General features: G+C 54.1%; 10 protein-coding genes across 10 annotated transcripts; 5 read left to right on the forward strand and 5 right to left on the reverse strand.

Moving 5' to 3' along the window:
• Positions 1-1818: 1818 nt before the first annotated feature.
• Positions 1819-2502, forward strand: BGZ61DRAFT_528428 (uncharacterized protein; the record flags this gene model as incomplete). The annotated part of the gene is made up of 1 exon (XM_046253252.1): positions 1819-2502. The coding sequence occupies one exon, from the start codon at positions 1819-1821 to the stop codon at positions 2500-2502; it is 684 nt and encodes a 227-aa protein (XP_046110013.1).
• An 847-nt stretch (positions 2503-3349) lies between these two features.
• Positions 3350-3820, forward strand: BGZ61DRAFT_307820 (SMAD/FHA domain-containing protein; the record flags this gene model as incomplete). The annotated part of the gene is made up of 1 exon (XM_046238762.1): positions 3350-3820. A coding segment is annotated over one exon (471 nt), but the record flags the coding sequence as incomplete, so codon positions are not given.
• Positions 3821-3970: 150 nt separating this feature from the next.
• BGZ61DRAFT_137180 (uncharacterized protein) lies at positions 3971-4427 on the reverse strand. The gene has a single exon (XM_046237243.1). The coding sequence runs from the start codon at positions 4333-4335 to the stop codon at positions 4102-4104; it is 234 nt and encodes a 77-aa protein (XP_046110015.1). The 5' UTR covers positions 4336-4427; the 3' UTR covers positions 3971-4101.
• Positions 4428-5178: 751 nt separating this feature from the next.
• On the forward strand, positions 5179-9769 carry BGZ61DRAFT_137187 (uncharacterized protein). Its single transcript, XM_046237244.1, has 3 exons — positions 5179-5317; positions 5402-6093; positions 6158-9769. The coding sequence occupies exons 1-3, from the start codon at positions 5315-5317 to the stop codon at positions 9636-9638; spliced, it is 4176 nt and encodes a 1391-aa protein (XP_046110016.1). The 5' UTR covers positions 5179-5314; the 3' UTR covers positions 9639-9769.
• A 92-nt stretch (positions 9770-9861) lies between these two features.
• Positions 9862-10733, reverse strand: BGZ61DRAFT_473835 (uncharacterized protein; the record flags this gene model as incomplete). The annotated part of the gene is made up of 2 exons (XM_046248504.1): positions 9862-10477; positions 10543-10733. 2 exons carry the CDS (start codon positions 10731-10733, stop codon positions 9862-9864), a joined length of 807 nt encoding a protein of 268 aa, XP_046110017.1.
• Positions 10734-11714: 981 nt separating this feature from the next.
• Positions 11715-12573, reverse strand: BGZ61DRAFT_560964 (uncharacterized protein; the record flags this gene model as incomplete). The annotated part of the gene is made up of 3 exons (XM_046255800.1): positions 11715-12295; positions 12409-12428; positions 12500-12573. The coding sequence occupies 3 exons, from the start codon at positions 12571-12573 to the stop codon at positions 11715-11717; spliced, it is 675 nt and encodes a 224-aa protein (XP_046110018.1).
• Positions 12574-14781: 2208 nt separating this feature from the next.
• BGZ61DRAFT_514500 (uncharacterized protein) lies at positions 14782-17274 on the forward strand (the record flags this gene model as incomplete). Its single annotated transcript, XM_046252211.1, has 3 exons — positions 14782-15381; positions 15815-16426; positions 16459-17274. 3 exons carry the CDS (start codon positions 14782-14784, stop codon positions 16981-16983), a joined length of 1737 nt encoding a protein of 578 aa, XP_046110019.1. The 3' UTR covers positions 16984-17274.
• A 1946-nt stretch (positions 17275-19220) lies between these two features.
• BGZ61DRAFT_560965 (NADP-dependent oxidoreductase domain-containing protein) lies at positions 19221-20141 on the forward strand (the record flags this gene model as incomplete). The annotated part of the gene is made up of 1 exon (XM_046255801.1): positions 19221-20141. One exon carries the CDS (start codon positions 19221-19223, stop codon positions 20139-20141), a length of 921 nt encoding a protein of 306 aa, XP_046110020.1.
• Positions 20142-21581: 1440 nt separating this feature from the next.
• Positions 21582-23118, reverse strand: BGZ61DRAFT_490895 (uncharacterized protein; the record flags this gene model as incomplete). The annotated part of the gene is made up of 2 exons (XM_046250373.1): positions 21582-22614; positions 22664-23118. The coding sequence occupies 2 exons, from the start codon at positions 23116-23118 to the stop codon at positions 21582-21584; spliced, it is 1488 nt and encodes a 495-aa protein (XP_046110021.1).
• A 1225-nt stretch (positions 23119-24343) lies between these two features.
• On the reverse strand, positions 24344-26412 carry BGZ61DRAFT_342429 (uncharacterized protein; the record flags this gene model as incomplete). Its single annotated transcript, XM_046239503.1, has 4 exons — positions 24344-24561; positions 24612-25403; positions 25455-25713; positions 25768-26412. The coding sequence occupies 4 exons, from the start codon at positions 26410-26412 to the stop codon at positions 24344-24346; spliced, it is 1914 nt and encodes a 637-aa protein (XP_046110022.1).
• Between the last annotated feature and the right edge of the window lie 1394 nt (positions 26413-27806).

A 27806-nucleotide genomic window follows, 5' to 3' on the forward strand; every position in this document is an offset into this window, starting at 1 on the left:
ACCGGTGGCATGGCCTTGCATAGCAGGCGGAAGAAGGTATGGCTCCAACGCACATCGGTGATCTACATAGTCCATAGTCCGCAGAGATGTGCGCGGGGTGACGGAGGAGACGGAGCTCCAGCACTAGGATAAACACTTTATCAAGATGAATGGCGAATCAGATTTGGGAAGGGTCGATGACGAGATGCAGAATAAAAAGAAACAGGTGGCACGTCACTCGGCTGAAAACTTTGCGGGCCGTCCTTCCAGATGGTTGCTCTCCCACCCTCTTCTTGCGTCGCCTGCATACGCCGATAAAGCATAGTCAGCGAATGTTAGGTCTTAGGATTCGTAACCACAACACCCTCAACAAAAGATTCCCCCTCCCTCGATTAGAGCTCGATTAGAGGGTCCGAACCCGGGGATTTGAGTCTCCAACCACTTCAGCGCCTGGGTGTAGATTTGTAGCACCCTTCCTCGTCTGCCTACGAGTCTGGAGTGGTGCAAGTCGGTCGGTTACCGAAGCTGAGTTTGGCAAGAATAAGCCCGGAAGCTTCGCGTGCATACATAGTCGCGGTGAATTTGAGGGGTAAGTTGAGGGCTGGACGCCAAAGTCAAGAGAAAACACGCGCATCAAGCTAGAGGGAGAAATACACAAGCTAGGTGGAAAATACGCAAGCTAGATAGGCGCGGCAGCGCTATCTTCGGCAAGCCACGAGCCACCCCTGGTCTGGCTTGCACTTGGGAAGCACCAAGTTCAGGGCGGGGTAGTCGAAGGCTTGGTAGCGAAAAATGGACATGTCCGCATCTCGTCGGGGCGCGTGCTCGGAGTTAAGTTTGCTGCCATACCTACCTCCCTATTGGCATGGAGAGTTGGGATGTGCAGTGGGGGTTGAGTTGTTTTGGGTCTGAGGGAGGGAGGGAGGGAGGGGAGAAGAGCGAGAGGAGAGAGGGGAGAAGAGCGAACTCGCAGCTTACAATGATGGAAGGGCCGGGAGATTAGGCACCTGTAAAAAGGCCGAGAGCTGTGATGGGGCGGTGCGACAGTGAGGCAAACACAAGAGGTCAGAAGTAAACATGAGACAAGTTCCACTCGTTCGACCACCGTCAGACATGGGAAATTCCACTTGACGATACGCCAGAGCAAAAGCCCATAGATAGACCCTCCGCTACGGAGCATCACCTCATTCGGAGATTCAGGCAGGAGATTTTTCGACACGCAGATGAGGAATCCTCGCTTACGCCCTCCAGGGCCCTCCAGGGCCCTCTAGGGGTCGCGTTGTGCGCTGACCTGCGCGCCATGTGAGGTCATGGTGCCGCCGTTCCCGCCTCAACTCGACGGCGCCCAAGCCCAGGGATTGCCCGATCCGTCGCATCGTGGGGGTCTGGCAGTGGTCTGCGGCCCTGTCAATTGCCCACCTTGCTATCATGAGTGACACTATTGGGTAATCCCCCCCGTCCCCTAGGGCCCCGGGGCGGCATGGCGGGCATGGCGGCATGGCGTGCCTCACATGAAAAGCGTATTGTTGTTGGATCCCCAAAGGCCCAAGACCCCAAGGCGATACGGAGCCGCCCTGGACTCGCTCGGCGGCCAAGTCGGATACATATCCCCTTGCGTCCTGGACTCCTGGTTGAGTTCCTCTTGATCTCGGTCAACCAAAGATTCTCTATCGGCCATCTCAACCATCTCAACCACACCAAACATAACCGACCCAAGATCCACATCACACAAATCTACGCCTTCCGACCACTAAATTCTACGCCAAATCACCACCACCTACTATTCCGCCAAATTCTGCTCCTGTTCAACCCCCGTGCAAGAGCCTCTCTTCATCCAACATGCACGCTACACACATCCCCCCGACTCAGCCGAAGCGGGCTGCCTTCATCGACAGCATCGCCAGCCTCTCCGACCCCCTCTCATCCATGACATCCATTTTCTCTCTCGTCTCCCTCTTGACTCTGGCGTATCAAGTTCGATCCCCCCTGCCCTCGGTTCAACAACGCCTCCTCACCTTGATGCACACCATGTCACCCGCTTCAAACCCACTAGTGCATCGAACGGCACCAAAGGGCTACTCTCGTGAGGAGGTCCTCAACTCTTTTATTCACTTCCTGAGCCCCGTCCTCAACGGTATGGCCGGCATGCTCGAGCTGCTGTCTGCCGTCGACGCCTTCTCACGGCCAGAGGACTTTCGCGACTTCTGGAGCCTTGAGCGGAGTAATCTCATCAGAGAGTTCATTGAGAACAGCGGACCTCTCCGGGGCATGAAGGGCTACGACGTCCCGTTCCTCGAGACCTTTGTCCAGGACCCAACATGTCGCATTGCTCTCGGCAAGAATAACAGCGTCTTGATGCTGGTGCCAGGAGATGCCCAAGTTGGTGATGATGTCTGGTGGGATGACGACGAGCAGTGTCTGACTGTGTCGAGACAGGGAGAAGATGACATCATGGGCAACGGAGAGGGTTACCTCGACGATGGATCACGGAGAGCTGGATTGGCGGTGCGATCTGCTACTTAAATTGCGTATAGACGGGACTAGATGAGACACGACGACTTTTACGAACAAGGACAACTACAGCTTCATCATCGTTTTGGTGGGATGAAGCAGGGCAAAAGATGCTAATATGTGGTGGAGCTGCAAGAATATTAAGACTGAGCGAGCGCGTTGTACTTTTTTAGCTGAATTGATTTGAATTATCTTTACGTCGCGATATTAGTTCACAAGTTTGATGCGCTACGTTGATCTTGCATGCTGGGATTGGATGCAGGCACATGCAGGAAGCTGGCATCGCACAGTGCTGGTGTGTCGTCTAGACAGTACGGTCCACTTTTCTTTTCAAGCTTCCCAACTGCCCAGTCTCAACATGCACAGGCATCCAGCTTGATCAACTGAAACGACCAGAACAATGCCTTCCGAGGAAGAACTCGACGGCGGATCCCGCCGGGGACGGCCCTACGACGACCGACGCGAGGAGAAGGAAGAGCTCGGTGGGCGGTCCAGGCAGTCAGACCGTGGCTCGCATCGCCACGAGCGGCGACGATCACGCGAACGGCGCGACCAACGCGAGCGACGTCGCTCCCGAACCCCAGAGACCGAGAGGCGGAGGTCTCGCAGCCGAGACGGAGACCGCCGCAGAGACCGCGACCGTGACCGACCCAGGGATGAAGACCGAGACCGAGAGCATCGACGCCGAAGGTCGCGCGACGGCAGAGACTCTCGTCGCCGCCGGCACGACAAAGACACCGAAGACAAGGACAAAGACGACAAGAAACTGGTCAAGCGGGATCCTGTGAAACGAAGTGGCCCATTGCCATCTCAGCAGGACTCGTTTGCCATTACGAATGGCGAGGAGCCCGAGAAACCCAAGGAGAAACCCAATTTTGGAACCTCGGGAGCTTTGGCAGCCGCATCCAACGCGGTGGAACAGGCGGATGGGTCAACAATCACGCTCAAGTATCACGAGCCAGCCGAGGCCCGAAAACCTTCTCCTCGCGACGAGTGGAAGCTTTTCGTCTTCAAGGGAGGAGACGTCGTAGATACCATCGACCTCAGCGCGCGAAGCTGCTGGCTGGTAGGCCGAGAGATGGCCGTGGTGGATTTGCCCGCCGAACACCCGAGCATCAGCAAGCAACACGCCGTGATCCAGTTCCGATACACGGAGAAGAGGAACGAATTTGGCGACAAGATTGGCAAGGTCAAGCCTTACATTATCGATCTCGAGAGTGCTAACGGCACCATATTGAACGACGACAAGATCCCCGACAGCAGATACCTGGAGCTCAGAGACAAGGACATGATTCAATTCGGACACAGCACTAGAGAGTACGTCGTAATGCTCGCGCCTCGAAAGTAAGCATAGCCACTGCGAACACCATCGTCCACGCGTGCGTTCATGCTGTCTAGACAAGGCTTCATCCGCATTATTTGAGTCATGGCTAGATTTCAACTTCGCTTCACAAAACATTTCCAGCGGAGTGTGGGGCGAGATTGGCTGCAGTTTTCAGTGTCAGCCATGTTCGCGAAAGCATCAGCCGCCGCGCTGAACCTTCCAATTCTGGCGAGTTGAACGAAAGGCAGTTTAAAAGCTTTGGGTTTCAAGTGTGACAAGTGTTACTTTCAAGGCGCGAGGTGTTCTGCCCAAGCCACATGAGTCGCAATATGCGGAGTCACAAGCTGTTGTGGGCTTGGCACACCTCCTTCAACTCCTTCAATACGAAATTGAGTATCCGAAAATGGAAAGTGTCGAACAAGTCCCTTGTGGATATTGTATTGGTTGTTTATGGCAAGTCCAAGGCAACGGATTGGTGGCAAAAAGAGCCAAAGTGTGCTCGGTGACCCAGATTGAGTCATTCAGCTGGCATGGACCAAGCAGCGCGGAAGACGGGGCGAACTGGCAGGAACAATATTGAAATGGACACTCTCTTTTGCTGACTAGCAAATGTCATGGGTTTTCGTCGGGCGACAGCCCAGGCAGCGCTGCCTGGATTGGCAGAGCTTTGACGCGTGGCTTCAAGGACATTCAAGGACAGAGTCCTAGAGAGGCTCATGGTCGTCAGCAACAGACCAGCCAAGTGTCCTCAAAGCCGATGAATTGATGGATCGATGCGATGGCATCAACATACAGAAACTCAGCCTGGTGCGGTATGACTCTTGCACAACCTGATAGATGTCATTTGGGTTCAAACTCTGTAATGTTGCGTTGGATTTGGACAAGGATTCCCCATCTTCGCGCGGGAGACCCTGCATGATCCGTCCCGCTTAGCTGGAGGACGCGATAAGTTACCCGCTACCCCACCGAACCACAAGTGCATCAATAGTAGACGGTCCTTTGCCCGATTGAGCCTCATAGACGAAGACCTCGCAGTGATATCATGTTTCGGGAACCGCACACACCCGCGCCGAGCGAGAACTAGCAGGCGGGAGATCCGAGACTATTTCAGGCTTGGGGCGGCGGTACGCCTTGTTACACTCCCCCGGGCGAGGGCTGAGCCACAGAGTGCGACTTCCAGGCTTCCTCATTGGCATCGTCACCACTCCTTCAAGCGCAGGGGCTCCACCTGGCCAGGCTCAGCTCCTGGCAACCCTGCCTCGTGACGGCTGATGGCTGGCCTTGCAGCGCGGGAGCGCAGTCGAGCTTTGCGCGTTCTGGCCAGAGTGTGACCACCCTTTCGCGATGAATGAAACATCAGGCAACTGGGGGAGGAGCCTCGCGTGCCATTTATAATCGACACTGTCGCCAGCCATTCACCGTGCCTTAATCCTGCTAAACTACCTCGATGACATCTACGTGGAATGCCCCCTCTGGTGTCTCCGTTTACCACGATACATCATGGTGAGTACTTTTGCTAGTTCCTTGCTCGCTCACGGGGATCCTGGGCCTTGTCCGCCTGCAGCACAACTGAATCCGCCAATACAGGGTTCCCAGAATCGTGAGATAGCGCGCTACGAGACCACTGCGGTCTACACCCACCCGGAGGCCAAGGTCGACATTGTCCTCGTCCACGGCCTCAACGGCTCGCCTGACAAAACATGGACGGCCAAGAACGGCGTGTTCTGGCCGCTCGACCTCTTACCGACCTCTTTGAGGGATGTCCAGGCCAATATCATGGTGTACGGCTACAATGCCGACGTGTACTCGAAGCGGAATGATCAAAGCGCTAGCGACAACTTCATTCACCAGCATGCACAAACCCTCATCACAAATCTCACTCTCTATCGCAAAAGCGAAGGCACGTTCCAGAACCCAATCATATGGGTGTGCCACAGTCTAGGTGGCATCCTCGTCAAGCGGGCCCTGCTCTACTCCAACGATGTGCGGGCGGCCCATCATGAAGATCACCGGTCAATCTACGTCTCTACCTACGGACTGATCTTTCTGGGCACCCCGCATGCGGGCTCGGACGGCGCAACCTGGGGTCTCATACTGCAGGCCATGTCAGATGCGATTATCCCCAGGAAGTTCTTCGAGTCGGAGTCAGTCCTTCTGAGGACGCTGAAGAAGGAAAACGAGACTCTCGCCAACATCAACAGTCACTTTTTGGACATTTACCAACGCTTTCGGATTCACATGGCTCACGAGAACCACAAAACCGACCTCAAGGGGACCAGGTACGTTTTTCACTGACTCATCCTGTCTGCATCATGTATCGTCATTTGCTGACTCCTTCTTCAGCGCACTTATCGTCGACGCCAACTCAGCCAGCCCCCAGTTGCCTGGTGTGACGTACTATGGTATCGAGGCAACTCATACCGGGATGTGCAAGTTTGCTAGCCCAAGCGCACCGGGCTATCGGAACATCTCGACGGATATCCGGCAGTGGATTATAGATGCGCCTGCCATGATCCAAGTGCGCTGGGAGGTTGAAGAAGAGGAGAGGCGGGCTCGTATTAGAAACGAGATGAGCGAGAGAATGTCACCATTCGGAGGTTCATTCACTGGGCCATCAGCTGGCCCCTCTACTAGTCCATCCGCCGGTCCATCTACAAGTCTATCGGCCGGTACACCGGCTGGTCCATCTACCAATCTCTCCGCTGGCCCATCTAACCCTCAATCACGCCCATATGCCGACCAAGAGCCGATCACACTCATCAAGGACCAAACGGCGTCGAGACCGGTTCGCTTGGAAAACCCCGAACCGGTGTTCCTCCAAGATATTGATGAACCTTTGTTTATCCACCCCGATCGGTTTCGACCAAACTCCTACTTCCGAGGACGTGACCGCGAGTTGAATGATCTTCACCGCATGCTAATGGACAAACATCGCCGAGATCAGGGCACGTCAGCTGTCTTGATTTGGGCAGTACCTGGAGGCGGAAAATCACACCTCGCGAGGGAGTATGCCTTCAGGCATCGACATCACTACCCGGGTGGGATTTTCTGGATTCGAGGCAAGGCACAGGAGGACCTCGAGGATGGCTTCTTGAGAATGGCTAAGAGTGCAAGCATTCGAGAGGGCATCCGAGTCAAAAACGAGTCTGACCTACGAGACCCAAGCAGAGCTATTCCTTTGGTTCGAAAGTGGCTCAACCGGTCCGAAAACTGGCTCTTGATCCTGGATGGTGTTTTGTCTGACGCTCACGGGTTGGCCAAGTATATTCCTGACGCAAGGAACACGAGCTTGATTCTAACGTCAACGGACACCTCGATTGCTGGTGATCACCAGTTCGACAGCCCTCAGAAGATAGAGCTGAGGCCACTCAGCGAACAAGACGCTCAGATCATGTTGCTCGAAGAGATGGACAAGCGGAAGCCTTGGACTCAAGACGATATCAGCCGCGCGCTCGAAACTGTTCGACTCATGGAATGCCTACCACTTGCGATCCACGCTGCGGCTCGACAGTTGAGGGCAACCCGGGAGCCATTGTCCAAGTACATCCGCGCCTACAAGAACCGGCCACGAACTGGTGGCCTGGAGGCCTACAACCGCGTCCGGGAGAAGCTACAGGAGCGTGGCGAAACTGCGGCGCTCAACTTGATGTATCTCCTGTCTTTCTTTAGTGCGCGGATCCCAGTCGAGATGCTTGCGCTTGGTCGTAAGGCACTCGACAAACGGACGCCTGTCCGGACACATGACTCGATGGGAAAGCGCAGTCTCAACAAAACCTTTACCGTCCTCATCGCTTTCGCTCTCATCGAGCGCGATGAGATTGAAGATGCTCCATCCGCAACTACGTCAAGCCCGTCATCATCTCACACCAGCCCGACATCTACGGAACTTCTAGACATGCTCAAGATTCACAGCATTGTTCAGACGTTCTTCCGTGAGACGTTGAAGAAGGAAAACCAGTTCGAGTTCTGGCTGGAGAGAGCAGCCGCAGTGTTCTGCAAGTCGTTCGACGAGGGCGACTCTCGCGCCAGAGAAAACCCGGAGATGGGCCTTCCGGACGACTACCGCAGATATGCAGCTCACGCTCGCAAAATCCTTGAACACATTGGCCAAGTCAAAAAGCCGACGCCCGAGTTGCGGGAGGCCGAACTGGCTCTGCAAAGCCGACTCGGGGATATACAGGGACAGGTTTCCACCATGTCAAGCACAGTGACGACAACGGCCTTTGAAAATAACGGCAGGGACCCACATGTGTCTGTCTTTGAGAGAACAAATAGCTTGTCAGTTTCCAGTTCTGCTACATCAAGCGACAGCAAAAATGACGGCTCGCGGGACATTGGGCAGCAAGGGGTGTGGGATCAGCAACTTGGTTTGCCTGGCCTAGAAGCAAATCCTCACCACTATCATGTCCCTTACCCGCAACAGAGCACGATTCCAGTGCCAGAGTTTCTCCATTACGAAGATGCCGGGAACTGGGATGCGTCGTCGTCTCAGCACGAAGCCCAAGACGTGCAGGAGACACACCGCACCTTGCGATGGAAGGCCGCGAGAAGGTATCACGACCGCGCCGGAGCATGGCGCGAGACGAAGCAGAAGGTGATTGAGCCGCGTGTTAGTATCAGCAGAGAGGTGGCCCTGGGTCAATTCTCTCCGCCGGCGTCTACTCTGTCGCACTCGGTTCATGCGCGAGGGGAGGCCTCATCGCCTGTCTTCACCGACGCAGGACAGCATCTCGCTCGCCTTCAGAATGCAAGTCAGCGTGGGTTGAGCGAGGCCGAACTTGATAAGAGCGAAGTCCAAAGAGTTGGTGCGGGAAAGGAACGGTTGGCACTAGAAGAACACTTTGGGCATGCCGAGAACTACCAGGAGAGCAGAATCAAGGGAAACGGAAGCCCGCCGGTGTCAAAAGCTCTAAAGGTCAAGCCGCGCACTGAACTTCCTTACCACAGCCAGGATGCCTTTGACGAGCACCCATTCTTTGAGGTGGGCAGCTTTGGCACAGGGTCAATCCCATCTATACACCATCATGACAATGGGGAATGGCGACCGATATCTCGAGACGGCGCTCTTAGGCGTCTTCCAGAAAGTCATTCGGACTCTTGCCTCGAGGCTGACGTCGGTCAGTGGGCGCCACCAGGTCTACCTGTGGTGATCAGCTCGACTAGTACTCTGGGTCCCGCAACTCATCGGCATCGCCCGATATATACTCACCACAGAGCCAGAGACTCGGGGTACGCCGGCGAGACATTCTCAAACTCACTCCCCAGCAGCCAAGGGAGCACTCTCCAGCCTCCACTATGGCGTCCATCCACCCTCAACCCAGACGGCTACACCTCTCAGCCTCTCTCCCGTAACCCCTCCTCGAACCACGACAACTTCGCCGCAGAGTACCACGGCTCTACTTCTGGAAGCGCGACGTCACAGAACATGCCGATACATACGCGCCGGGCCCCATCAACGGCGAGGACGGAGCCCTCGCCGCGAATGGGCGGCTTCGAGAGCCCGCCCACGAGCTACCAGGTCTGGCAGCAGCGCCACGCGGGGCCCTGGACGACGGAGCAAATCTCACGGCGGGACTTGCCTGGGGTCGTTTCGTCTTCGGCGTCGGACGGCGTGGAGATGGTCAGGTCTGGGTCCGGGGGAATCCAGTTCAATGGTCGCATCGTGGAGTTTGGCCAGTCTCCGCTGGGCGACAGTATGTATCCGCTCGAAATCGCCGAGTCGGAGGCCCTTCGGGAAGCAGACGATGTCCAGCCCCAAGGGAGAAGGTTGGCAGGACTTGGGATCATGAGGGAAGATCGAAGAGGGCGAGGATCGCCGCTGTAGTAGCATGATGGAGAAGTTTTGGAGGGAGCTTTGGCGTTGGTTCTATACAAGATTTCCTTTTTCACAACAACACGGATTATCATCAAGTTTAAAAATAGAGGCGTTTATCTTTAGCAATACAAGAAGTTGACAAAAAGAGTGAAGGGACACTTAATTCCAGCCACAAAAACAACCAACCAATATCCGTGTATCTCTCCTTCACAAGGACATAGTCCCTAATCCTTCACAGGCGGTATTCGCTAGCTCGGCGTTCCAGAGCCCTCTTTCGTCTCTTGTCCTCTTCAACAGACAATCCCTGGATCTCGCATCCCTTTGAAACGCCCATGTAGCAACGTTTCTTGCCACACGGACACGATCCGTCATAGACACAGACTTGGCCTCTTTCACACTCCCCGTCGGCGCCGCACTCGCTCTGCGCGGCGCAAGGCCCGGTGACGTTCGCTCCCCATCCGCTGTCTCCAACCTGGGTGCCGACGCGGACGCAGACGTCATCGCGGCCGGCCTTGAGACAGCTGCACATGCCTTCTCCCGCCGAGCAGGGGAAGCGTGCAGCACGAGGGCCGGCCGAGGCGGTGGGCGGGCAGGCGATGTCGAGATAGCTCGTGGTGCGGATGGTGACGGTGGGTGTTGCGAGAGTGGTGGTGCGCGCTGTGATTTGGGCCCAGCATCTGCACGCCGACGAGTATTGGCCGCGTTTGGGACAGTATGCACCGTCCAAGGCGGGACCGGCCTCGAGGAGGAAGCTATCTTCCTCGGCGGGAGTCGAGGATGTCGTGTTAGTTACCGCAGGCGGTGTCGCCCTGCTGTCAAGGAACTTGGTTGTGTACTTGGTGATGGTGCTGGTCACGGTGTTGGTGAATCATTAGATGGTAGGATCTTATATCAATCTCCGACATGTACTTACACGGGTGCTGGCTTGACGGTTGTCTCAAGGTAGCGGCTGCAGATAGACATACGGGTCTCTAAGGGCACCCCTACGCCCGGCCCCGTCCCAGTTACATACCGTCCACACCGGTCAGAAGTGCATCTACCTCCTGCTAGGACCAGGTGGACCAAAGAGGAGGCGTGGAGGAGAAATTGGAGTGCTGTCTTCATTTTGAGGATGAATTGAGGCAGGTTCAAGGATATGTAGGTCAACAACGTTCTCGAGGGATGTTGGATAAAGGTTATCAAGAAAACCGTAAAGAACCATTTATATCTTGGAGCAATTGGGAAATTTATACATTGCCGAGCGTGAAGTACGTCGTGGCGGCATACGTAGTTTCGCCACGGAGCAACGCAACAGTGATACCACTCAGTATCCAAGCGAGGGGGACGGATGTTTCTAATTTGCACTTATTTTCGAAAGTCATCTTTGATCCTCCACGCCATGACGCTTTGTGGTTCGTGGCGAGAGATGTTTTTGGGAGTGGCGATGGCATGAAGCATACGGCGAGAACTTCACCGGGCCTGAGCGAGTTGTACAAATCCCAGACGATGAGCAGAACCAAGACATGTATCCCCTCTCGCGTGGGCTCGCCGTACAGGGTCCATTGGTCCGAGGCTCTTCGTCATGGGTCCAACCATGAAAACATGTTGACAAATTGACATGTTGACACAGTGCCTTGGTGATTGGATAGGCTGGAGTATGGTTTGTCACGCCGCCCCGATAGCTCAGCTGAAATCACGTCAGTTCCCAACCCCGGGTCGTCGATCTTTCGTCTCAGGCTGGGTACACTCCCCTTTGGATTAGATACGAAACTGGTCCTTGGTCGAAGGAAAGTCAGACAGTGACACGAGATACGTTGTTTGATACTGAATCGGCACTGCCGAGACTGGTTCGCTCGGTTAAAGGCTGAAGCGATGGGACACAAACTGTTCGATATCCTGAGGCCGGCCTCACGTCACGGCTTGGTTGTGTGGGATGAACATAGGTCCTATTACAGACAGTAACTGCCCACTGCTTATACAGCACGCCCTGATCTCTCCTATACCTCCTGTATAGACTAAAGACCGTCACAACTATTCAAACCCTGCTGTATGTGATTTACTGTAATCTTTTAATCTATCTAGTTAGATATGCAACAAGATAATAAATTAAACCCACTCCACCCACTTTGTTCTCGCAAGGGGGGTAAGCAAGTAATCATACTCATCACCGACGTATGGCTTCTCCTCCTTGGCTTTGAACATGCCCTGACCGTGCAGTCCCTGGTCCAGCTCCCTGTCGGCGAGGCGGGATCTTTTCATCTGCTTGGTGCGATAGGCGCTGTACTCTGGCTCCGAGATGGCGGCGTATAGGTGCCGCGGGTGGACGACAATGACCTGAGCCCCTTTTTGCCCGAACCCAAAGGACGTCACCGTAAATGCCTTGATTTGTGGCGGGTCAACTGTGATGTTCTCGTTGGCCAAGAGCAGCGTTTGAAAGGCCTCGAGGCGTTTGTCAATGTTGTCCGCGTTTCGCTTGCCGGGGATGATGCCCGAGTGCATCGCCTGCAGCGTGTCGTTCAACGCCCAGGCTCCCAAGGCTCCCACGCCGTGGCCGACGACCGGCTTCTGCGGAATGGTGAATACGGGGTTTCCGGGGTGCCAGCCGAGATGGTGCAGCTGCAGGTCCAGGGTTGCGCACTCGTTGAAGTCGCTCAGCTTGGTGGCCGTCCCGTGGAGGCTGGCGAACACTTGGCATGTCAAGCAGCGCGTTCTGCGTGGCAATCCTACGTCGCCCACGCAATCAGTCAGCTTTGCCAAAAGTACGGAAGGGAGAAGAGAATAAACGCGCCGTAGAACTTACCATTGAACCGGCGAGGAAAACTGATGTCTGTGGCAGAGACATGCTATATTAATTGACTCTCCGTTTCATTCAGGGTGCATGGGTAACATACTCAAGTAGAGTTAACACCATCTCATAGCTTAACTCTTGAATGAGCTCGCTGCGTTTCCCTAGCTCTACTTCCATGATTTAAAAATGATCGTATTACTCAGAATAGGATTACGGAGTAAATCGGGGTAGAGATGCAAACGAGACGTCAGTGTCGACAATGGCCACAAGATGCTGGTTCAACTATGCGTTCATAAGCAGATTTTCGAATTCAATTCGATCAAGCTCACCATACTCTCCAAATATGAAACAACAAAGACAATAGTGATGCCACCTGTGGTCGCATTGAGGGTGGCGTCGAGAGCTGGTATCTAGTCACTATGGCTATTGCGGTGGTTGTTTCCTAACTGACCACTCAACAAGTTTACCTCTACATGATCGTGATCCTGGCTTCCAACCCCTGAAAGTGACGCTCTGCACAATACCGCAATGGGCGAGGTCTGGTTGATGGCGGCTCGAACCAACCGTTTCGAGTCCAATAAACTAGCGACAAGGGCAAGGCAAGGAGGTGGTGCGGACGTTGGTGGTACGACCTGGCATCACCGTGCGAAGGCTGCTTTCCCGATTTCTTTTTCGTCCCGCTCAGCTCTCGTAGATGGCTGCTCGTTGGGCTGGATTTTCTTTGTTGAGCCCGAATTCGGGGGCACGTCGATTGCGGCCATGGTAGGTGCACCGGATCTGCCGACTGTCGTCCCTGGCTGTGGTTGAAATTAGTTGGAGGGAGTGCCGGAACAACCACTCTAGAACATCGAACTATGTAGGAGCGTGATTGAATATTTGCACACTGCCGCCCAGCGGATGGCTAAGTCGAGATAAACGAGGTTGTGTGGTTGCTGTGACTGGTTGCCGTACAAGAAGTCAGACGAGGCGGATATTAATAGGACTCGTTGACCGCTTTGTCTTGTGTTTCACCAGTCAAATGGATAGAGAATATTGATTCCAGTGGGGGTAAATGAAGCCATCGACTGCCGCCCTTGAGGTGCCGTGAAGTCAGTTGGGCCACTGCCGACGGGCCGGTTGAAGCCAGTTCCTGACACCGGCCTAATATAGCACAAGAAAGGAATGCTGAAGTTAGTGACACCATCCCCGATGAGCCGATCGAGCTAGCACTGGCCCTGTTGTTGCCATGATCCGATATTTACAGCTCAATGTAATGCAAGGGAGCATAATAAAGCCATTGATGCAACGTCGATGAGTCGGTTCAGTCGGCCCGTGCCGCTGCTCCAAGATTTACCTTTACATGGTTGACTTATCTCGATGCCATCTTAGCTTAGTGAAATCTCTGTCACTACCGCAGCCTAGCGTCACAACAAAATAAAAGGCAACCAATAAAACCGGCTGTTTGTGACATTTTCGCGGTTAACAGTGGAAACTCGGAGACACTATGCTGCACGATAGACTTTTTACGGTTGATCATCTGAAGATCAGTGGCACCACCGGCGATGGGATAAAGGAAAAGGAAAAGGAACAGGGTGTGAGATATATGAGGAAAGGAGGGGATCGCAGGAGTGAACTACCTGCAAATGAGGAGTGAATATTCTGTTCTCGTGCCTGTGGTATACCGACTGTTTGAGGTTGGCATGTGTAGCAATGTAATACCTCGACTTAGACCTCGAGGATAAATCCTCTAACGCTCCAGGAACCTCAGTGCCAACTCCGAGTCACACCCAACTCATGGATGGCACTAATTAAGCCCTAGTCCGGGACTTTTTGGGTGGGCATGGGTGGCGCCACCGCTTGCCGTGCCACCTCGGGATATAATCTGACTCTGGTGCCACTACAAGCCAAGGGGATATCAAGGCTTCCCTCATTCTGTCATGTAGGACGGGCTCTTCAGAACCATGCGTTGTCGCTGTTATTCCACTGCTGTGAAACTATGCAGCCTTGTTCATTCCTACAACTGGGAGCGGCACATGGACAACTTGCGATTGTAACGCCGGATGGTGGGATGTGCTATGGAGGGTTATATGAAGCAATGCTTTGAAACCCAATTTGATGCACGAAAAAATACACACTGGAGTTACCTTGAGACCTTGCAGCCGATATATCTATATAATTCCTTGTGCTCGACCGTGGCGGTTGGTTGGGCTGGATGGGTCCGGACGGTTGGGGCTATGTCAACTTGTCAAGGTGGAGGCTCTCGTCCCTTGGGAGAGATCACTCACGTACCAGCAGCTAGATGACATTTCAAGACGGCTAGCGGCCCATCTCTGGCCTTCATACGGTCTCCGGGCCGGCATCCGTGTGGCGCTCCTCTTCGAGAAGAGCCTGTTCGCGATGGTGGCCATGTTAGCCGTCCTCAAGATAGGGGCGGCCAACGTCGCGTTGAGCCCCAGCCACCCACCAGACCGCTTGCGATGGCTTATCGATGATGTTGACGCCGAATTTATCCTTTTCAGCGAAACTTATCAAAGCCTCGCCCAAGATATTAGTCCCGGAGGCTGCTTCCGCGTCGGGCCGTCAATGTTGATAGGCGATGTCCTCCAGGGCGAGAAGGGAGCACAAAATATCACACCGGATGATGTATCATTTCTCCTCTTCACTGGTGGCAGCACCGGCAAGCCCAAGGCCATCATGATCGACCATGTCGCCTTTTATAGCAGCATCAAAGGCCACGGCGGGATCCTATGCTACCACCAGGGCTCACGCAACCTTCAGTTCACGGCCTACACGTCCGACGTGAGCATCAACGAGATATTTACCTCACTCAGCCACAGCGTCACCACCTATATCCCGTCAGACCATGAGCGTATAAACGACTTAGCGGGGGCAATGGAGCGCGTGCGAGTCGACTGGGCGTTCCTAACCCCCAGCGTGGCCTCCCTTCTTGACCCCAACTATGTGCCAACGCTCAAGACACTCCTGTTCAGCGGCGAATCTGCTACAGTAACTAATGTCAAGACATGGGCTTCTCGGCCTCGCCTCATTAACAATTTCGGCCCGGCTGAGACGTCAATCTGGAGCCACGCGTACCCTCATTTTAAGGAGAACCTTCTCCCTTCTCCCGTCGTCTTTACACGTCCAAGTTGAAGCGTTAGTCGCACAGACGGCCAATATCTGCTCAGTTCCCCCCGACGAAGTCGTCGATATCTACCCCTGCACGCCAACACAGCGCTTCCTCATCGCGAGGACCTTGGCCTGCCCGAACGCATACTGGCTGCTCAATGTCTTGAAGATCCCGGCTCAAATGGACACCGCTAGATTAGAGAAGGCTTGGGAACAAGTCGGCGCCGCTCACGCCATCCTGCGTAGCTGAGTCTTCACCACTGACGATGGCATGCTGCTACAAGTCGTCCTCCATTCTACGAATGCTATCCAGCATGCCGATACACCGTCCATCCAGGAAATACTTGGCGTTGACCGCGCCCACGGACTGATCTACAGGCAACTGCTGCTGCGTTCCACACTCGTCAGCGAAGTTGGAGGGCAGCGCTACTTGTTATTGACGCTACATCACTCTATATACGATGCCTGGTCGTTGACCCGGCTCTTTTCGCTGCTGGAGAGTGCGTATGAGCGTCTTGCCACTCCCCCAGAGTGGACCAAGCACATGGCTGGGGCATGCAGCGAAGTAGGCTTCAACCAGGTTGTGAAGTCCATCATGGAACAGGATCAAGCCAAGGCGCTGGACTTCTGGGCCAGATTCCTCAAGGGTGTGGAGACAAAGGCGCTTGTGCCGCCGGAGAAGAAGTGCGAGGCCAACACCATCTTACGACATAAGATGATGCTTCCACGTACCCCCGAATCTGGCACCACCGGAAACAACAGAGCCGGAGCTCCTCCGCGGGTTACGCACGCTGTCATGACTTATGCCGCCGTCGCTTTGACCCTCCACAATCAGCGGCAGGCGCAAGACACCGTCCTACGCCTCGTGTCGACCAGCCGCGTCACCACAGCGATGCCAGACATTGAGGACCTCGTCGGGCCGACGGTATCGAGCGTTCCGCTCCGGATCCAACACAGCGCTGGCAACCTGCACGAGTACTTGGCCCACGTACAGGCACAGGTACGACGCGTCATGCCCTTCGAGCCGGCTTTGACGAGGCATCCGGCGTCCACGCCGAAGCCGAGCGGGCTTGCCACCGTGCTCCGCAAATCATTGTTCACCCACACGATTCCTACACGGAGCAACCTGCTGCCGGCCTGGGCCTGCGGCGCCGCGAGCTTTCGGCTCTCAACGATGACGACAGCATCCCCTTCACTATGGACATCTCGCTGCAGGTCCAGGGCAAGACCCTCAAGGCCCTTGACCTCCACGTCGTTTTCGAGAGCAATCTCATCCCTGAGCATGATGTCCGCCGCCTCGTCGCCGAGCTGGTGGTCATAACACGCCGCATCTCCTCGGCCACCTCGGGCGGCAGTGGAAACCCGGCTACGCTGACAGACATTGTTCCAGCGGAGGAAGACAGTTTCATGATTATGGACTTGGAGAGACACATGACGGTGGCCCAAAATGAACGCTGGGCTCGACAAATATTCTCTAGATGAAGCGCTGGGGAAAGAACGCCCACCCCCCCTAGCGATGAGGGGAACAGAATGATAAGAGAGCTTTGTTTACGGTGTTAAGTTTTGAGATTTGGTGGCGTTATGGAATGAATTAATGTAGCTTTAGAATACAATCAGTGGCGCCTCTGTATCGTACTGCAATGGTTCAACTCTTAAGTGAGCCGTAAACTACAACCTATCGAGGTTAACTTTTGTCGAGAGGGTCAGTTTCAGCACCTTTACAGTTTAAGTAAGACGAGTCATAGCTCACGATTTTGCCGCCGTTGATGGGACGAAGTTGATAAGACGGTTACATCTCTATACTTAGATATTGGTCCAAGAAATGCGATCCTTGTCTGTTGCAGGGTAAGTGTGTGCAACCATAGAGCGACGTTGCATTAAGGAAAGAAAACGTGACTGGACTAAACGAGATAAAAAAAAGTAACTACACTTAGAGAAAAAGATGGCTCTGGAGCGCAACAGGTATGAGAGACGGGCATGGGAATATTCTTCTCATTACAAAGGTGATTTCGAACACTGTAGCGGCATTTTTTATGGCTTATATTTACCTCAATGCTTTGTTTGTGGGTACCGCTTACTCGTTTTGATGGTGGTGTAGTCTTGAGTGAGGTCAGTAACAGTGCTGCAGCCGAGAGATCTTGTCAGACTGCTGGGTAGATTGCTACATAAGGATATAAGATACGCTATTTTTGAAGAAATTAAACCTGACTAAAGTGTAGGCTGAACCTATCAGCTGTATTCCCCGGGAGGGCGGATGGGCTGAGCAGCGGATGCAGGCAGCCTATCGACGGAGGCTCAGCTGCACGACGGTGAGCGAGGAAATGATGGCTGCAGGGAGGTGGATATGAGATGATAACGGAATCAGAGAGTCCAGCCAGTTGGCAAATGGTCTGTCTCTACAGCGTCAGAACTAGTTCCGCCGTGTTGTTGTTGCAGTCGCAGTAGGTTGCAGCTATTTAGTGCGGGCGGCTATTACAAGGGGGAGGTTGACTATCTACATAGGTAGCCAGTACCGGTACAGTGATAGCGACACTATGTAACCTCGATATCTAGCGTGTGTCAGATACAGTGCCGTCTTGCTACTGACACATTATCTACACCTCGTACAAAACATGTTCGGACGGATGCTTCTGCTGTTGTAACACGCAACCTGGCAACATGCATCGTAGCACGGTCCCAAAGAGCATCAGGCGCCCGTCGCTATCTTTGTTTCCTCCAGAAAAATCTCGATTCGAACACGCACCACGATGCGGCTTGCCGAGTTGCATCCCTCGTCAACTTTCCGCGCGAGTGATGTTTTCCCACCTCGGCTACGAACGTCGAAACTTCCGTCTGGCTATCAATTTCACCCTCCGTCGTTTCCTCCATCCTCTCTGTCGTCCATATCTTCTCCGCCGCAGCTCAACCCTTGGATACAATACCTCTAGATCCCGCCAGTCCGTACGGAGCAGTGCCGTGCCACTGTGTCATCCGTCGCCAACCTCGTTGGAGTCAATATTCAGGGCCCCATCTCGCCCCCAACGCGGAGAATAGATCCCCAAGCATCTTACCGGGAAGCGCTTGTGCCACTCTCTGGCGGCAAAGAGCAGGTCGCACCGCCGCAGCCATCGCCAAGGGCCCGCTCTTCCGTCATCCCGCTTCGCTCTCACGACCTCCCGGCTTGCGGGTTACGGCTTGCCGCTTGCCATGGGACTGGAGACACGAAAACGAGGACACTCGAGCCTCTTGACAAATACCTCATTCGCGTTATCGCGAGCCTCTGCTCCCTACCCACCGCTCCCATCCTCCAGCCAATCCGTCCCCTCTTGATAAGGTACCCGGGTTGAGTCGTCAAAACGGGGGAGAGTCTCCGGGGTGTCTGTCGGAATGAGTCCAGGCCCACAACAGCTTCGAGCATGCCGGAGGTGGTGTTAGACTGCCGATGCAGGCGGCAGCTACAGCCGTGAGGAAGCTAGGCGACGTGTAAGATGAACAGTTCAGGCATTCAGCTCAGATCCTCGCCGAAGAGCCAAGCACGGCAAGCGGCATCCACGTCAGGGCTATGAGTAACTGTGAATCGGAATCGGGAAGGCATGCCGCGCACAAACATTTAAAGCGTTTGAACTTCCTCGAAAACGGGAGCTTCTCTTCATTTCCACCCAGCTCCTCTTATCTCAATTCACTCTCATTAATATCCTCTCCGATACCAAGACTCCCAGCCTTTCGTCACATTCTTCGCCATGGCCCCCTCCGCCATTACACCCGAGACCTCTCCAGAGCGTGAGATCTACGCCAAGAAGCCTATCCAGGCACGCTTCCACCGCAGTTCCGTCTCCTCTATCAAGTTGAACGACGGCAACGTCATCCCCCAGCTCGCCCTCGGCGTCTACAAGGCTCCCAATGGCCAGGAAACTGAGGATGCCGTCACTGCCGCTCTGGATGCCGGCTATCGACACATCGATTCGGCTGCTCGCTATGCCAACGAGGAGGCCTGTGGACGTGCCATCCACCGCTGGCTCGAGCGGACTGGCACTCCTCGTGATGAAGTCTTCGTCTGCTCCAAGCTCTGGGACGCTGACCACGGCTTCGAGGCCACCTTCAACGCATTGTGCGAATCTCTGGACAAGTTTGGCCTTGACTACCTTGACTTGTACTTGATCCACTCTCCTGCCGAAGACGAGGAGAAGCGCCTGGAGAGCTGGCGTGCTCTCGAAACTGCACAGCGTCTCGGCAAGGTCAAGTCCATTGGCGTCTCCAACTTTGGCGCCAGCCACATCGAGAGTCTGCTCAAGAACGCCCGCGTGGTCCCCGCCGTCAACCAAGTCGAGATCCACCCCTTCTGCCAACGCCAGGCTTTGGTCGAACTCTGCAACGAGAACGGTATCAAGATTGAGGCTTACTCACCGCTTGCCCGGGGAAACAAACTCCAGGACCCTACCATCTGCACCATTGCTGAGAAGTACGGAAAGACATCTGCCCAGGTCCTGCTCAATTGGAGCGCTTCTCGCGGCAACGTCGTTCTGCCCAAGAGCTTGACTGCTCACCGCATCCAGAGCAACCTCGAGAGCTTTGACTTCAAGCTTGCCGCCGAGGATGTTGCTGTCATTAACAACCTCGAGGAGAACTATGTCACTGGCAGCATGCACAAGTCTCACGACTAGATGGATTTTGTGACACTAGCCTAACGATTTTAATGGACACTGGGATATGGTTAGATAGACCCTAGGGAATCCCCATCCAACGCATGGCAATTGGGATGGCTTGATGCAAGGATACACCAATCAACGCGTCGACAGTATGGGAGCACTGGGCCACTTCTCTGCGGTCTTGTCCAATTTTTTTAACTCTTGGGTTTTCATGCAGCAAGTAGAATTAGAATGGGTCAGGAGTTCTTTCTTTGGAAAGGCCCGACAATGCGGTGGCTACTGTTGTGGCACACATAGATAGTTGCAGCACACAATAGACGTTAGAAGGAACCAATGATGATGTTTCCGTTAATCTTCATGCCGCTCAGCCGGCCCAGTGCCACGCAAAACTGCATTGAGTGAGTTTCTACGGTCTCATGCAAGGAATCCTCGCTGGTGGATTTGGTGTTGTCGCACTGAATCATTCGCGACGGTTTGTCCGTCGGTAACCATGACGTAGCTGACAGATTAGGAAGCGGCTCTAGGGATCCTGGTAGCCAGGTTGAAAGAAGAGTCAAGGCCCACAAGGCGGGCCAGGGTTCTCGGATGGCAAGTCGGCCATGCAGGAGGTGGCTTAGCCGCTCGCTGCGACTGCGGCTGGGCTGGATTTCCTCATCTCGTTCTCGCTTTTGCATGCATACAAGTCCTTCTGCATGTGATGGCTCATGTGATGGAATGCGAGCAATTATCGTGAGTTTTGGGGTGAGGAGAACAAGCGGATGGAGAACCGGTGCGTCGGGTTGGTCATGTGATGGATGAGAAGCTGCAGATGGACATTCTAAGGGAACAAAAATATGTAGCATTCTAATTGACAAAGCGTGTCTGTAAATTATAGTCTTCCTTGTATCTGGACTGCTGAAATACTTTTCATAATTGAGCGTCGCTATATTGATTTGGAGCGTCAATGAACTAGATACTCAGACCGTGACAGCTAGTGAACCGACGTATGAGCAGTTAAACCGACACAATCCCCGAGACCTATCGGTCATCTAGTAAGAGACAACACTATCGGCGCGAGCATGCTATCGTCTATCAAGTTGGTCTGGTCTAACAGGGGTTCAGCAGTTGCCTACGGCGATTTTCCGAGTCTTTGGGATCGTACAGGGTAAGATTATCGTGATGGGCATGAAAACACAAGTTGAGGGATGGGTCCAGTTGTGAAGAGAAAAAGCTTAATCTCTAAGTTCCAAGACCAATATATTACCTTGAAAAGTAAGCAGAAACCATGGTAGTTACAGGGTTTGTTCATTCCCATGCTCTTATGCTACTTGCGCCAGCCCACAATAACACCCGTCCGCCAACTCCAACCCAAAGCGCAATCTTAGTTCAAAACAAAACACCCGCCTTTCACTTCATTCAATGCCAGGTTCGCCTTGCCTCCCTCGGATCTTTTTCCTTGCGGTGCTTCCCACATCCCTACAGGGTCGAAGTTCGCATGATTCCACCTTCCTTGGGGCTTCTCCCGTTCCGGTAGCACCACAGTCGGCTGAGATCCTTCACCTTGACTTCGCCGGCGAGCTTCTTCTTTGAGAGGCCGTGAACCTCCACCGGGGTCGAGATTTCACCAGATCCAAAGCCATGTGTGCCGGCCCAGCTAATCTCAAATGCCTCGCGGGCATTAGCCATCGCATCACCCTCCTCGCCAATCTTAATGACTTCGTTCATGAACTCGTTGTTGTCGTCAGCTCCATCGTACATTTTGGTCTTCTCGTTGAACTTCAGCGGGAACATGCCGTCAAGGTAATGCTGGTTTAGTTGATGCCCTCCACGTCCATTAGCACGAGCGAACAGCCTGCCGAGAAACCGAGGAAGCTCTCTTGAGCCCATGCGATTCGTTGCAAAGTGCAGGACGCCCCACATGGCGACAAAATCGGTGTTGTGAGCGTAGTGTTCGATATGGCCAATGGCCCTATCCTTGGCAGCTGAGACAGACCGACTTGAAGAGAAAGATGGGGCCTTCTCCAAAGTGGGAGGGATGTGAACCTTGATTCCCTGTTTGGTGTCTTGCGGGCTGCCGGCGGGAGATTCATGGGTCGTTTCTGTCATTACGGTATTCATTGCGGTCCAAGGCTTGTGGGAGAGAATCTGGGAAGTGATATGGCGATGTGGGTTGTTAAAGTGGTTCGCGGCATTGCCAAAGGTGTAAACCTCAAGCTTTGCCAGCAAGTCCTGGGGAAGCTCTTGCAAGAGCCAGTCAAGCACAAGACTGCCCTCGATTCCTCCTTGGGAGTGCAAAACGAAGATGACCTTGGACTTGCGAGGATCATAGAGGACATCCCTGACAACCTTGAAGCAGATGCGAATGTCTCCCGTGGCGTAGCCAAAGTTGCGCTGGATCAAGCACTCAATAACGTCAAAGACGACGCCAGAGGTTCGGTTGTGGATTCCTAGAACTGGACGCCCAAAGGTAAGGGCGAGCCGGTTTAGGTTGCCCTTCATCCAGTGCTCGCTGACGACTTGGTTAGCATGACTACCGAAAAGAAGTGAGAGAGGCATACCCGACAGCGACTCCGTTTAGGAAGACCCATTGCTCATGTGCGTGCTGGGGAAGCGCCTTGACGTACTTTTCATCTGAGCAATATGTGTCGGTGTTTCCGTTGAGCAGCCTACAGAGGCCCCAGTTCACAACCATGAAGACAGCTATTCCCGCGGCCACCATCCACACCGGGAAGAAGATAGAAAACGGGAGGCCCACGAGGAACAGCAGCTGCAGGATTCCGAGGATGAGGTGGATGAAAATGCAGAAGAGGTTCTCGGGGGTGATGGCCAGCTCATTGAACTCTTTAGGGCCAGAGGGAAACAACGGCCAGACGATCCATGGCAGAGCCCAGATGTAGACGAAGAAGTAGTAGACGTCCTTAACGAAGAGCCTCCAGGGGAAGTCGGTGTGAGAGTAGTCTATGACGGAGGACTCGCCCACCTGGGAGCGGTAGAACTGGGTGTTGTGGCCCATGATGGGGAGGATTATGGCAACTGGGGGAGAGAGGCAGTGCCGACCATATAGGAGGTAACTAGGAGGAAAGAAACAAAGAAAGGCAAGGGACGTGAAGAGGACAAGGATGCTAGCAACGAAGAGCTAGCAACGAAGACTGGACCAAGAGGTCGTAGCGAGTCTATAAATGCAGAGGAATGAATGGGCGTGTTGGTTTGCGAGAGAGTTGTCACATGCCGTCGGAAGCCACGAGGCTGAAGAATGATGAGGTGAGCGGAGCAGAGGCGAGAACTGAAGCGCAGCGCCGCCCAACGCTCAGTCCGGATGCTACCACACAGTGCGCAGCCCCCCTGTAAGAATGCGACGCCGTGGTAGATGGCCTTGTAGGCAGCGCCGTAGGGCAGGGCAGTGCACGAGCCAAGGGTCGCATTACGTATCTTCTACGTATTTAGTAGGCACAGACTGCGCTGAGGGCATTCGCTCCGCCTGGATGCGCCTTCTGGCTGGTCACCTGTGGCCTTGGGCCGAATGAGGCAGCGCCATGGCTCACGCCTCCGACTGGGCGTGGGCGCTTAGTGGCTTGGCTCGGTCACCGGCGCGTCTTGGCCTTGGGCGTTGGAGTTGCGAAGTTGGGGTTGGTTGGAGAAGAGAAGAGTTGGAGAAGATAGCGGCGTCCTAGCAGCGCGCCACCAGTGAGTGGTCCAGGGGCTGCTGCCGGTGAGCGGGAAAGAAAAAGCAAAGTTGTGCGCGCCATGGTTCCTGTTCTGACGTGAGATGCAACTTGGATGCATTCATTTATGTTGGAAGATCCCCGACGTCTCAGTGCATTATCTTCCACTTGGCAAAGATAACCCGAATACCACCCTCCGTGTTTCCCAGTCGGCTTTTTCTCTTTTTCTCGTATTCCGTTGTAGATCTCACTTCCTCCATCTAGATCATCTCATCCATCTGGCATCCGCTAATTATGACCTTCGCTGCAGAGCGCTAGCCAATGACTAACTCCAGTGGGTCGACCCAGTGTGGCTTCGCGGGCCGCTCCCTGCCTTCAGCGCCGACCCCGCTACTCCTCGCTGCAAGACATGACCGATCCAGTGGGCTGGGATGAATTAGGCGCCTGTGTATCCGTACCTGGATCTGAAACTTGGGATCTGCATTGTCTCGCCTTATGAACGGAAGTACTCAAATCAATGATCTTCAGCATCTCATTATACAAAATTCAACGTCGCTAATGCTCGTAACACATGATTCATTTCTTCATAGCCTTGCCATTCAGCTTGGCCTTCTGAGCCTCGGCTTGCTGCAATCGCGCCATCTCCTCCATAATAAGCTTCGGTTCGATCCGCCGCTGAATTGGCCGGCACAATCTCAATTTGGCGAGCAAGCCCCAAAAGCCGCCGTAGAAGCAGTAGAAAAGATTGATGCTTCCCAGATAAATCATCGGAACGATGCTCAAAGGGATGTTTCCTAGTCGAGATTAGCATGAACAGCCCACCATACTTCACATGGCGTCTTACCGAACAGTCCCTCGCGACGGCTGATTGTCTGCCACAGTTCTCCGGTCAGCACATCCCTCGCGCCCTCCCATTTCCAAGGCCCTCTCAGCCTAAATTTGGTGTTGAAAGACGCTCCGGCAGCCCAGATATACGGTAGCCTCCAGCCCTTGCGGGCTCCAAAGGACATCTTGAGCACTTCTGTGAAGCTAGGGGCACAGTCCATATCCTTGGCAAGCTGGTACGCATAGCTGTCATGCTCGACGCCATACGAGACTCTGGCGTCGGGCTTGTGGATGATGCGGTAGTGCCACTCGTCGTCTGGGTTGAGCGGCCTGGGGATGCTGTTGATGAGGTTCATGGTAAACAGCATGGACTGCATCTCAGCCAAAGGCGGAATGGCTCCAAATCCAGGCCGAAGGAATCCAATAAAGCCCACCGTTGGGTCATTCGAGTTCCAGATCTGTCTAACATCTGCATCGAATGCCTCCGGGTAAGCTTTGTGCCCGTCGTTGTCTGGGGTGTTCAAGAATGGAAACGAAGTAAGGTATCCAGTAGCCAAGATTATGACATCGGGCTTGATCTCCATGGTTTGAATGCGCTCCGCCTCGGGTCGTCCTGTGAGCGGAAAGTGAGCCACACCATCCTCCGAGATGTGGGAAGGAAACGGTGCAATATCGATGGTGCGAGAAGGTGGCGGTGGAGTCTCCGTGTTGAAGAAGAAACGACGAACTCGCGTCCAGAAGGGCCAGGTCGTCGGCCTGTACGGGTAAGAGACATAGTTGTGGATCCGTTGCCACGCCTTGTTCAGAAAGACTACACAACGTCAGCGACACCACGAGGAAAACTAGGTTGTGAGGAACTCACGTTTTGAGACATGGAAGCGCTCGCCAAAGACCTGCCCAACAAACTGGTCGACACCGTATGGCGACCCTCCGCAAAGCCAGCACCCAGCGGGCAACGCCACAAAGTGGTAGAAGTCCCATATCAACATGCTATCCCGAACCATCGGGTGGACGTACATGGAGTCGAACAATGTGATTTGGCTGACATCCAGAGGCAGTTGGGGGTAGTCATAGTCCTTGGCTCCAAAAAGCCATGGGAGGAATTTCTGACCAGGGACTCTCTTCACAACTCGTTAGTCGAATGCTTCAATTCAAATAACTCTTGGGATGTTAACCTTGGGTGCGCCAATCCATCCATCGCGATGGCAGAGGACTACCTTCTTTGTATCTGCGGTCACGGCGAGATAGCTGACATCCGCGCCCGTTTCGCCACTCCCGAGGATGAGGACGGTCGTGTCTTTTCCAAACTGCTCTCGGGTCTTGAACGCAGATGAGTGCATGACAGAGGGCACTCGCTCGAGACCCGGGATGTCAGGAATATGCGGAACCGCGTGGACGCCTGAGCAGACAGCGAGAGCGTCACACTCCCACTCGACGACCTCGCCATCCGGCGTCTGGTAGGTGACTACATGGGCGCTGTCGACTCCCCGCCTAACCGACTTTACCGCCGTGCTCAAGTTGATGTGCGGCCACAGCTGGAAATGCGAGGCGTAGGCGTCGAGGTACTCCAGATACCTCTCGGTGGAGAAGAAGTCGGGCTCGTCGAGCGTCGGGCGGAAGTCGGAAAAGGTGGTCAGGTACTTGGACGAGACCAGCTCTCCGTCCTCGTACGAGTGGTGGAAGAAAATGCCGCCAATCTTGCTGTAGGACTCGAACAGCTTGACCTCGAACGGCGCGACGGAGAAGCGCTGGTGGGCCTCGAGGAGGACCTTCAGCTGGACGAGGCCCGAGGGGCCACCGCCAATGATTGCGACACGCATCTCAGCTGCGCAGCTTCTGGCGAGCTTTTGCAAAGACGAACCAGAGTTGAGGCAATTGTCCACGACGAGAATCCGGGATCGAGGTCGAGGGGGTCTTCGCAAGCGTTCCCGCCTGCCGGGAACACCCCCCGGTCTTCTCCCATGCCAACCCTGTCCCGGGCTTCCCTGCTCCGCTCCAGTGCTCAACCCATCTCAACTTCACCACCTCACCTGAGGCTAGCTCGGGCGGTCACCGGCACGAACTTTCTCACGCGGCGCGGAGGCAAAGCGTTTCCCAGTGGGCCACGGTGCGGTGCTAGAACTAGCTAAGCGAGGGATGTGTGAGCTGTCCGTTTGACAACCACCAACAACCGCCAGTCTGTATCTGCATGAACAGGTTCGAGAACCGGTGGTTGGCCCAGTGGTCGGGATCCCGTCAGAAAGGGGTCCGCTAGACTGGGACCGTCCAGTTAGGACAGGGCGAGCCCTGCATCGGCAGATGGACTAATGCCGCCAGATGCCAGGGTGGTGTGATGGCAGCAGTAGGGAGGGGGTCATTTTGTACGTATGAAGGACTGCGAAGCGTGACCTAGAACGAGGGAATGGGAGAATTGGGACCCAAAGGGAGGCCCGCGGATGGGGCTATTATTGCAATTACCTAGGTAAATACGTGGCGTGTTGCAATTTGTCTCCCCGAATTGTCACCACGATGGATCAGGCGGACGAGGTCCACATGGCAGTTGGGAAGCGGTCGATGTAAGTGGCGTTATAACGGTCTTTAATGTGCGATTGATCCCATAGCGCGACGTTCATGATTCATCCATCTCTCAACTAGCTTACCAATCGACAGGGGTCCAGGGTACCTCGATTAAAGGACCACAATTCCTCCGACGAGTGATTTGATTGCTCATAGATATGGGAACCTTTCCATTTCATTGCTAGAGAATGGTGTAGTCAATCAATTGACCATGTAGCTGTTGTTCTTGAAGCGTTGTGGTTTGCACGGCAAGGTACGAATGACGCCAATTTTGCGCACGCCCCCCTGCTACGCCACCATAATTTCTTTTTCCCGTCCATCAAACCCTAAAATAAAATACGGAGTAATAACGTGCTATGTAAACCCCGGTTGTGAGGTTACATAGACTAATTATAGTTGGAATCCTTCAGACCACGTGTAGGTTAGATCGATTTGAGACATTGCGATAGTCCAATTACATGGTCTTGCTGTCGAGACGGGCACATGAACACTTTCAAGGCAGGGCTAGATAACCATTTAGTAATGAATTTCATTAGATCAATACGATAAGAACCCCATCTAGACTATCTATTTCGCTAAGAATGAGTTGGTATCATCATAAATTGTGTTCCTCAAGGGCAATTGAGCCCAATGAGTCGGTTCAACCGATTTCGTTGCA

The sequence above is a fragment of the Ilyonectria robusta genome (assembly GCF_021365365.1).
Source record: "Ilyonectria robusta strain PMI_751 chromosome Unknown BGZ61scaffold_3, whole genome shotgun sequence".
In the NCBI taxonomy this organism is placed as follows: Eukaryota; Fungi; Ascomycota; class Sordariomycetes; order Hypocreales; family Nectriaceae; genus Ilyonectria; species Ilyonectria robusta.